The sequence below is a fragment of the Lycorma delicatula genome, chromosome 4 (genome assembly GCF_047948215.1).
Source record: "Lycorma delicatula isolate Av1 chromosome 4, ASM4794821v1, whole genome shotgun sequence".
Taxonomy (NCBI): domain Eukaryota; kingdom Metazoa; phylum Arthropoda; class Insecta; order Hemiptera; family Fulgoridae; genus Lycorma; species Lycorma delicatula.
In genome coordinates, this window is record NC_134458.1 from 119,686,877 (window position 1) to 119,699,005 (window position 12,129).

The following is a 12,129-nucleotide window of genomic DNA, read 5'->3' on the forward strand; positions in this document are numbered from 1 at the left end:
GTAAGGCTAAGAACATAATCAATCTGAAAACCGGTCTTGTACGGATTTGAATCTGAAAGACAGCCATAAAATATCAGTTAAAGAATTCTACAATTATTTAAAAGTACAATTTAATAATTATCAATACATTTTAACAAACAATTTTTTTAAACAATGAATATAAATTGTGATGTTTGAAATATAAGACCAGAAGGTGGCTTCTTAAAAAGTTTTAATAATAAATTGACTATGACCAATTTACAAAATGGAATAAATTTTTAAAAGTATTTCTGAATTTTAATGTCAGAAAATTATCCATCAGCGTGTTACATCTCTCCATTCACCAATAAAAAAAAATTAAAATTAATTGCATGTAAGATTGTAACATAAATAAAAGTTAATAAATTTATTATATTTTTTAATATTATAGATACTTAGTATTTTAATCAAAAAATTATAGGAAATTTCATATATTGTTTATAATGTTTTATTTATAAAATTGAATTTTTGTCTTATATAAGATAAAAACAAACAGACATTTTATTTATTTAGTTATTTATTAAACTTTGAAGTAAAATAATTAATGTAGGATTACCGTATATTATTTAGAATATTTTAACACATTTATTTGTTTAATTTATTGCATTTTTTTCTTTTTACTATTATTATTAGTTCAGTTTTATGTAATAAAATTAAGCTATTATATTTATATAGAGGCCTTAAAGGTACAAGTACTAATTAATTTTTGTGGTATATAATTAATATTCTGTATTTATTAATAATTTTTAAATTAAAATTAGATTTAAAAGAAATCAATATTGTGTAAGTATTGTGTGTGAAAGTGTAGCATTTTTTTTCCTTTTTTTACTAACAGTGAATGGATTTTTTTCATACATTTTTTTTTTATAAAACTAGTGTGAATTAAAATTGAATTGCCTAATGGTATTTTTGAATTTCAGTTATTTTTTTTTTTAAATAACTAACTGTTACGTAGATTTTTTCTTCATTAATGTACAAAATGATATTAATTATGTGTTATTTATAATTATATCTGTTACATACATATATATACATATAATATAGACTGGATACATTAAATTGTTATTTAAATGTTGTTTAAAGATGTCATTTATTACCTTAATACTGTTTTGTTTTTAATATATACATTAGTTTTTTTTTTTTTTAATAGATTTCATAGTTATATTTTTCAAACAATTTACATTTTTAAATTAAATTATTAATTACCCAATGATTATTATTAAAATCAAATTGACTTGGTGTTATTGTTTTATATTATTTGTGATTTATATTATATATAAATGACTATATGTATAAATTTTTTATGAAAAAGTTTTTTTTTGTAATATGATATAAACTCATGATAACAATTTGACTTCATTAATAATTAAAATTATGACCCTGTTATTTTGCATATGGGCAGCTGTGTTTATGTTAACGCACATCCTTGTTATTTTAAGTAATAAATTAAAAGAGCATGAAACAAAAAGTATAGCCATTTTTCCTTCTATAACTTTCATCAAATTTTGTAATGGAATAACAGGTAGAGCTTTTAACAAATTTCAAAATAAATATTTAATATGGTATCAAACTGTGCGTTGTAACCCAATATGAATATAATAATTATACAAGGGACAAAAGTAAGTTACAACCCCTCTATGAAACAAACACGTATTTGTAACAGTTTTTTTTTTTTTATTGAACAAAAAACTACATATTTTTATCTGTTTACATAGTTAATATTTATTTTATTAAATTGCCTTTGAAATGAGTAAATAACCAATCATTTTAACAGTTAAATGTATTATAAATACGTAGATATTAAAATAACATTTTTGTAAGGTATATGTATAAAATATCATTTCTAACTTGTTTGGTTATTTTTTTAAATATATTAATATATTTTAGATGCTGCAAATAAATTTTGGTTTTCAACTTACTAAAATATTATTAATATTTTGAACACCAAATTTATACAAGAACTTCAAGGAACCATTGTATTTGATATTTAATTTTTTGTACTTAAAGTATATTTATAAATAATACATATTAATCTTAATTTTAGAAATGAGATTGATAATCGTATTTGATGATAAAAATTATTGATAATAATCAACTCATTCTGTAAAGTAATCTTAACAAAGTAATGAAAATATAAATTAAATAATTCATAAATTAAGAATAAATTTTTTGTGGTTAGTAATGTTTCTTCAATTATTCTGCAAGTTACAGACTTATTTTCTTTCTTCCTCCTTTTGTGTATTAATAACTTTCAATCTTCTTTGTAGATATTTAATTTTTTATATTTATTATTTTGATTTTTATAATTTTATGTCCATAGTAAAATAGTTCTTTTTGTTTGTATGATTTCTTTACGTTTACCATTCAAATTGTTTTTTTGTTGTTTTTTTTTTTTGCTAGTAAGTATACATCTTTAAAAGAAAGGAAGAATAATTTTCATTTTCTTTAATCATCTAATTTTTTTCTAACTCTAATTAATCGTTTTAAAAATTCAGCTTAATAAATGTTAACTTACATCTTGGTTATAAAATTGTACTTTCTTGAAATTTAAAAACTGGAAAAATAATCTTATTATTTGGGTAATATGTTTTAGTCATTGTAATAATATTTATCATGAGTTTTACTTGAGGTGTGTTATTTTTTCATTATTTTTCCTAAAAGAAAAAAGTATTAATTGTGATCATCACTCTTTTTTTGCAAAATAAATAGATTGGCACGTAAGTGACTAGTAATATCAAATTGTAATCTAATTATGTAATAAGGTTTCATGTTTTATTAGACTTTAAATTAAGTATAATTTTTTATCTTCAAAATCTGTAGTTTTATATATTATTATTTTTTTTTTAAATCTTGCCTATCAAATACAGTGGTTAAAGGGTGTTCATATTAATAACCTTGATTTTATATTTCAAGTGTGATTTCTTTTTATTAACGCATGTACTTTTTGAGATTTTTTAGCAGTCGTTTTTTCATGATGAATAATCAACTTCAAGGAGAATTATGTAAGTATTATTTTATTTCTTCACTTATTTATGTTTAAAAAATAAGAAAATGGAGGTTTCTGCTTTTTAATAACAGAAAGTATTTCATGTTGAATATGTTATATGTATTTTCTCCTGCATATTAATCAGGGAACACAAAAATTATCATTATTACTGTATTTATAACTTTTATTTATTCTCTGTTTTTCAAAGGTATTCTCGGTTTTTCAAATGATTGTCTTTGATCATAAACCTAATTGTAGTACCATACAAGTTATAAATTTGTTATAATTTGATAAACTGCTTGTTGGAAAAAGTTGAATTTTACTTTGCATTAAAAATCAATTCATTTTTGCATTGTAGGAGGTATGACAGATTTTTATATTAAAAAAACTGCTCTTTTTCACTTTTACTTCTGATTAAACGATTTCAACTTTTCATCACTTCAATATGAGTTAATAAAAAAAAAAATGCATATATTTTGAAACAGATTTACCTTTTGTTTAAAAATTGCTATTTTGATTCCTAGTAAAGATGGATTTTTCTGTTGTAATTCGTATATAGTTTTATAAGTAACATTAAAGTTGGATGGAAAAAGAGGGTTATTGATGAAAAGAAATTACTATTGGATATCTCAGTCATCTGTTAAAAACGAGTAAAGCCACTTTGCATAAGTTTATGTAGCACATACAAATCTCATTCTTGCTGTATAACTATTATGTTGAATAACACTGTGAAGGATGATGATACTGCATAATAGACCAAGATTACCAGCAGTTTTGAAGGAATTTTATCTTTACTAATGAAATTTTTTCCATAAAACAACGTATGTTTAGTTCGAAGTAATGTTAAAAAAATTACTATCTTTACTGAGATCCAGAATAAATTTACATAATCATTTATTAACATAATAATAATCATTTATTATTTACATAATCATTATTCATTTCTTCTTTTTTTTTGTACGACTTTAATAAAGTTATGGAACATTGGAGTTGCACTACATGATGTAAAGCTAAAAATTAGGTAATTTTAGGCTTTTTTTCACATCCTTTGGGCTTTTTTCACATAGATGAATACTCATAATAATGATTCAAACAGTTTTGTATATATTGTCACATGTTCGTAGCTCAGTCAGAATATTGAGAGATCCGCAATTGAAAATGTTTATAATTACAATTTATTAGTTAAAGAACATAAGTAAAACTAGACAAATCAATAATAATGACTATAGTAATAAACAACTCAGAATAATAATTAGTAATGACAATAATAAATAAACAATGATCATAATAATAATAATAGTAATAATAATAAACTACATACAAAACATAATTTAAAGTAATTGTCAGGATTTATTCACAGGTAGATAAGTAATGAAAACCAGAATTCAGTTCCACTGACAAAAGTCATTAGCATGATCGCTAGTCTTAACATTTCTAATCACTAGTCTTGTATTAACAAAAACAGTACAAATAGATAAGACAAGTATAAAGTTCTTTTACTGCAAATACCTTTGCTGTTCACAAATAAAACTACCGTAACAGTTTATGAATAAAGTTTTAGTACATTATCTCTTTCACTTATAATCTAACAGTAACTCATTGAATGTTTTCATGTACTGGAATTACTTGTACCATCACTGTAATTGCGCCGAACTTAGTTCACTAGAAATTCACTTCTTCATTGACCTCCTCACAGACTCGCATCATAACGTCTCCTTAAACTGATTTCGCACAACTCATTTCATCTGGTCTTCCCCGGAGTAAATACTCTGGGGATTTATACTCCTATCTTCTTTACCTGCTGGACCAGACCCCAGTTGAGCATGAGAATGATCGACCAAGCCCTTTTGTTACGATGCATTCCTAACTTTGGTCTGGTAACTCTTCTTATGGAAGAACATCTGTTTAGGTGTGTCAGTGGGCAGTATTACAAAAGACACTTGTTAAACAGACCTTTCACCTTTGCTAAAAGGGTTCTTTTAACCCCTTCCTGGATTCCCTCCATTATTATATGTTCTACTACTACTTTCTTCTTAATTGCGAATCCATTACTCAGGTCTGCTATACCAATCTTGTTAAATATATATATATATATATAAAACTCAGTTTTGAATACATTCTTCTTTAGTTTCATAATTTTTACCTCCTTTCAGCTTAGATTTTTTTTTTAATTGACTTATCTGTGTACATTAACATTAAAAGTTTGCAGTTTTTTTTTCAGTTAATATTACACATACAATGTCAATTATATAACACAAAAGAAGATGCATAACATACAAAAATAGTGCATCTTTAATTAGTTTTTACATAAAAATTAATGAAAAATATAATACAAAACTGATTAATAAACTTATAAGAAGTATTTAAATAACAAAAAATAAACTTTACAAACAAATAGTACCACAAAAAAATGAAGAGTTGTGAATAATTGACATCTAATGATGTAATCAAAAAATCAACTGATCCATAAAATTATGGACTTTGAAATGTCAAATAAACATTAACAGAATTTTTTTTTGTAACGTATTAGAAGCAAATATTTCTTACAATCTTGCAGTTAGCCAAGTTCAATTTAAATCAAAATAATCACAGTAAAAGGAGATTATAAGAACAAATATCAAAATATGTACTGTATATGGCAAAACATGCTCTGTACTTGACATATTCAAAGAAAAGCTTTTTCATTTATAATTCACACTGTAGTTATTTATGCTTTGTAGCCTAAGCAAATTTGTTTTCTTAAATTTAATAAGAAAAACCAGAAAAAAAATGATCAAGAGTGGTATGTTTTAAATACAATCTTGCTATCAACTCTAGCTTATTTGTCCTTTCCATAAATATTTTGACATGTGGGATTTTCTTACAGTATCTTTGGCACCTCTATTTTCTTATTGGTTAATTATATAAATAATATTGTACATATAAATTTTAAATAATTATAAGTATTAATAATAATAAAGGTTTTATTTAGATATGGAATTTTAATGGATTTTTTGTCATTTTTATAATAAATAATTTATTTTCAGATTTTCTGCGATACATTTATCTGTTATAAGAGAAAATATTCATTAATTTTAAACATTAGTAAATACTTAATGGTTAATACTAAGTTTAAGGAAATTTATTATATTATTATGACTAACAACTGTTGAATGAGATATGTTGTGCATTTTGGTGCATACTTTATTATTATAGACTGATATTTATTGCCTGATTTGCATTTATTTGAATTCCAATCTAAGTTTTGTTATTCAATAAAAGCATATGTATGATTTAAAATTGTTTTTGTTGAATATTTATCTTAGTTCTAAATACCTTATCCTTTAGGTATCCTCTTTGTGACTAGGATTACCTGATTATATTATTTTTGTAATTATTTTTGTTATGTAAAATATGCCAGTGAAGTATTGTTAAATGTATATATTTTTAGTAATGATACACACTATGTTATTATGTATCTTAAATTTTTTAAGAAAGGATGTGTTACCTAAGGTCCCATTATCTAATGAACTCTTTATTTTAAATTGAAATCAATGAGGGAGATTTGAATAAAATTTGAACTGAAGTAATATAACTGTTAATAAAATAAAATCTTTCTTATTTATAAAAAAATATTGATTAATCTAAAAATAATCTCAACGAACATTTTTATTTTCACTATTCTCTGGTAATAATTTCATCAATAGTATAAGTTATTGATTTATTCATCAGTAAATGTTTTCAAATAAATTAGACATGGAATGATTAACGGTTCTAGAATCACAAAAGATAGTCAGTCTAGTATAAAGTCTAAATTATTTAATCACGTGACATGTCCTCTATTTTTAATAGTAGCAGACTGATTATTAATTGGAAATTCATAATTCAGTTACTACACACCATTACTGTTATTAAAAAGATGATCATTTGAAGTAGCTGATAAATACTACAGAGGTATATTTATTTATTAATAATTAATAAAACATACATTGTGAAAAATATTTACTTTTCCTCCATATTTATTTTATCACCTAACCTCAAGGCTTGTGTGTTGGAATGTGATGTAAAATATCTATAGTGTAAGAAAAATGCCAAGTCTTATCAGTATTCAAACTCTGGATTTTGATAAAAGATTCTTACCACAGAAATTGACATCGGCTTCCTCTTTTTTCCTGTGTTGATGGCATAAACAAAATTAAAATCTAAGCTAGAAAAAAAATTTTCATTTTTAGCTTTTTTTTTGGAAATTCCTTAAATCTGAAGCAGAAATTTATTCTCAAATCTGCCATAAATTAAAAAAAAAATTCCTTACAATTAAATACAAGATATGTTTTATATATTTATTTTGTACTTATAATAATTTAATTTATCAAAATTAAAGGCATATTTTACATATATATATATTGCTTGTGTTTGAATTGTCTTTTCCTTATTTATAATTAATTTTTGACATCTGATTTTAAAAATTTTTTTCAAGGATGGTAACCATTTCTAAGTTGTATTTTTTCAGGATTTTTTTTAAAGAAAAGTCACAACAGGTTTAGCAATTACCTGAAGGAGGCTTCAGATTGTTTTAATTTTTTTTCTTTTTTATGTATTTTTTTTTAAATATGAATTTTTATTTATATAAATTTTATATTTTGTTCAGTTATTACATAGAGTGTTGGAGTGTGAAATTCCCCTACCTCCCCCTCTTACTATTTGCTGTTTGAAGAATGGATTTGTGAGTATTCCTGCATGTTGTTTCCCTCTTTCTAAGGTTATATTATAACTAATGACTGGACCTTGTTTAATTTTCATGTTTTCAAGTAATAATTACATATTACCATTGAGATGTTTGACTATATTTGATTTTTTTAAATATTTATTAGTTTTTTTTTTTCAGTGAAAATTTATCAGAATGTAAAGTTTAAGAAATTTTTGCTAAAATTTCCACGCATACATTTTATACTACATTTAGTTTCAGTGTAGGTTGTAATATAACTTTAGATCTACAATATTTTTAATTTTATTTTGAAAATATATATTAAGTTTTTTTTTTTTTTAAAGTAAATATTACGTTTATTTTTGACACTACTGTGTAATTTCAAAAAAAAGTTAGGGGTTTACCATAAATTTATAATAATAATGCCCTTGAAATTTATAAAGATAAAAACGAAACACATTCTTAGATTTCTAACCAAACCTTTTTATGCTAGACTGTTCATTTAATTATAAATTTATTACATTCTTCCACTGTTTGAATTATTTGCATTTTTTTTAATATTTGTCTCTAGTTTTAACCACCATCCACACTTACTTTCATTTCTAAATTAATAATCATGATTTGTTTTTAATTCATGAATCATCAACCTTATTCTTGCAAAAATTAACTTCTTTCCTCTCCAATACCCTTCTTTTTCATTCAGTCTCAATTAAGAGTAATAACTTTCAAAAGACCAGTTTTTACCAGTATTTTCACAGATACTTAATTAAACTTAAATTATTCCAACAACAGTTTCCTGTAATATTGAGCAGATTGGTACTACATATAGAAAAAATTACTAGGCTCTACTACTCTCCTAGTTTCCTCCTCTAAATATACATCCACAAAAAATTATTTAAATTTACAATATTAAAATAATATATTTTTAATTTTATAGAATTTAAAAATAAAATGTTAATTATTTAATTTAAATTTTGAATCGTGAAAGTACAAGATTTATTTCTTTTACTGATTTTACTGTTTTAAAGATTCTTGTATTTATTTGAACATCTTGTATATTATTTGCACGAAATTTATTGTTTAATAATATTACTAATAAAAGAAAATGTATGACATAATTTTAATGATCAAACATTTCTGGTTTATAAAATTATACATTGTCACAGGTATGCTGGTTTAAAATAGATTTTTATGTATTTTTTACACAGACATAGATTTATCATTATTAGATCTGAATACCTAAAATAATTTGTTATAAAATTGTGTCATACTCGTATGCAATTAATTAGTGAACCATCATTTACTTTTGTAAGCTTCCTTAAGGTGCAAATCAATTTATACAATATGATGGCACCTTATGCTTGTTTAGAATTTTTTGAAACTATAAGTATATGCAAATTTAATTTTAAAACTTTCTTAGTTTTTACTAGGATCAACACAAACATAATAGTAGATGAATTTTTCTTCACTTTAACTGTTGTATTTCCATGAATTTTTCTTCACTTTAACTGTTGTATTTCCATAAAACATTAAATTATTGTTATTTTGGCTGATGTATCAGATCACAAGTTTTTCGGTAATGTATTTATTTATGAAATAATAATATAAATGCCAAATCATGTTAAATTATTATAAACATAGTGAATGTAATTTCAACTTTTATAAAGCTCTTAAGCGCTACAGTGATTGGCTTTTTTGTTAGAGGTTTTAATCCAAATAATGAAGTTAATGAAATTTTAAAACAAGAATTCAATAAAATTAACATACTTATACATTATTGTATGATTAAACTTAACATGAAAATACTAATTTTCAAGTATAAAAGCAAGCTGTAATATTTGTGAATGGTTTTGTGGCATGTGAAAACTGTCATGCTTGACAGGAATTTAAATTTTCTGGATGAAAATTGTAAGCGCTGTCATTTGCTATAAGGTCAGTGTTGATCTCAAGAGAGTTAAAAAGGTTATTTGGATTAGACTAGTTTATTAATTACATTTTTATTTATTGAGAAAAATATTTAAAATAAAACAAGGGATTTCCAATTCTTATGAAGGATTATGTTTGTAATATCATGTTCATCTTTTGCCTCAAACATCGGTTTATTAGTTATATTTTCATCTTGCATTTATGTAATTAATTCTTTTGTAAATAATAATGTAAATTTTCTTTTAAGTTGTTCAGAATTTAGGTGTTTTTTCCCCAGAAAATAAGCAATTAAAATAATTTTTATTTTAAACATTATAAGTGTAACTTACATTTGTAAATGTATGCTTCATTTCTTTTATTTTATATTACTATTAGTGTTTATTTTGTATGAAGTAGATTATTAATTAATTTTTTTTCTTTCCTAACAGTTTCGCCAGAAGTCAAAACTGAAAAATGGTGAACTACTACAAAATGAAGAGTAAAATTTATTTTTTTTTTTATGGACTTTTGTTGCTTATTTTATTAATTACAGTAGAGATTAAAGAAATATTTTAAAAAATTTTAAAAACTTGATTTACTTAATTGTAAAGTGATATTTATTTATATCAAAATTGTTTCTAGCGAGACAAATTTTTTTGTTAAAATAAAATATTAATTATTTTACTGTTTTAATTTTATTGTGTGATATAGTATTTTTTTACCTTTATGTATTTTAAATTAACAATTTTTTTTCTTTTCACTGAGGTTTCTTTAATTTTCATTCATTTCTTTCTGATGTTAACCATATTAATTTTTTCATAATTAATTAACCTACAACTATTTTTGTTTCAGTTGGTGAAGTTGTTATTGATTCATGGAAATAATGTGTACTATTGGCTATTGCTTCTCCTTTCTTCTCTTAATCTTCAATAAAAAAATTAATGCTTATATATAAACGAAATTCACCGCTTAATTAATCAACTTCAAAGCAGCTGCTGTGACATCGCCTGTTACTTTCATTATAATATTTGCTTAACATAATTTTAAATGCTTTCTCTTTAACAAAGCCCTCTTATGCTCTCACTCTTTCTCTCTCTCTCTCTCTCTCTCTCTCTCTCTCTCTCTCTCTCTCTCTCTCTCTCTCTCTCTCTTTCTTTCTTTCTTTCTTTCTTTCTTTCTTTCTTTCTTTCTTTCTTTCTTTTCTTCCTTTAACTATCTGTACTTTACTCTTAATTATAACATTTCTTATATATATATTTATCCTTTCATCCTTCCTTCTGTTTATCTATATTCATTTACATTTTATTTTCTATCATAATTTATTAAAATATTTTATATTTTCAGTTGTATGTAAAATAAATTCAACTTTTTAATCATCATTTTGTTACCTTATTGTATTTATAAGTATTATAAATACTTTTTAGAATTAGTTTAATATAAATAAATATATATATAACAAATTTCTTTTCCTGAATAAATTATTATAATTGATATTAATTTGTACAGTACATTAATTTTATTTAAATTTGGTAGTGTAAATAATTAATTGTTTGGCATAAATTAATTATAGATTATAATTTAATAAAAGTAATATCTATTAATGATACTTAATTAACTATTGGTAAAGCTTTCAACAATTACAGCCATCTTTCTTTTTAGTTAATAGGGTTACATCTATTCTATTTTTAAAATTGGGAAAATTTTATGAACTTTTAGACTTTTATAAATATATTTACATTCATTATTATTTAAATGTGTATTTACTTTTGTCTTTTAATATTAATTAATGAATGTAATACAGTATTTTTTTAAAGTTTTAAAATAAATGGAAACGGGTGATTTTTTCATGTTGGACGAGATCTTTTTCTCTTATTTATATAAGTAAAGATATAATTTTGTTGCAAATAAAACCAATAATTAAGAAAGAGATTTAGCTCTTTCATATTAATTCTGAATGTTCTAGTCATTGTTTATTTCATACAGTTAAGTTCATAAATTTGTATAAACATTCATGACTCATTATATACACATTTAGTTGATATATTTCCTGTTACATATCATTTTAATTCATTTAGAATTTTTGAATTATTAATAACAGGATCTCGTCCTAAAAAAAATGCTGCTAAACAAAAACATTAACAACATATTATTTATATTTTTTCTTCTTTATTTTTAGAGAATAAAGACCTCAAAATAATAATAATAATATTACTATTATTGTTATTCAGAGTTTATTTTGTTATGTACAGTGTCAAATTTGTTGTTAATTTTTTTTTTTATATAAAGTTAATTAAAAATAAAACATTTCTGAAGTATTGAGGAATAAATCCTTTATTGAGTTTTCTTTTATCATATTTAACTATTGTTGCACTATAATTCCAGATATATCCTATTTTTACTAGTATTACCCACCTAAAATGTTTGGGCAGGTTCAAGAAATTGGTTCAAGGAATTGAGCAGCTTCAAGATGACACCAGAATGCTCCACCCTATCGTGCAAGTTATAAGTTCATTTTGTTGGACAGGGAAAAATATTT

At 23.1% G+C, this 12,129-nt stretch overlaps 1 protein-coding gene across 3 annotated transcripts in view; it reads left to right on the forward strand.

Moving 5' to 3' along the window:
* The window catches only part of SERCA (ATPase sarcoplasmic/endoplasmic reticulum Ca2+ transporting SERCA), a 180,647-nt gene extending 168,727 nt beyond the window's left edge, over positions 1-11,920 (forward strand). Inside the window, exons 20-21 of one of the 3 annotated variants that reach the window (XR_012756167.1) lie at positions 7,632-7,706; positions 10,043-10,274. Coding sequence is in view for 2 of the 3 variants with exons in the window: in XM_075364067.1 (XP_075220182.1) it covers positions 10,446-10,477 (32 nt within the window). In the remaining variant the exon portion in view is untranslated. Of the gene's footprint in view, positions 1-7,631; positions 7,707-10,042; positions 10,275-10,445 lie in introns of those variants that run through there. The other 2 variants (XM_075364067.1, XM_075364066.1) reach the window with 2 other exon arrangements.
* The last annotated feature ends 209 nt before the right edge of the window (positions 11,921-12,129 follow it).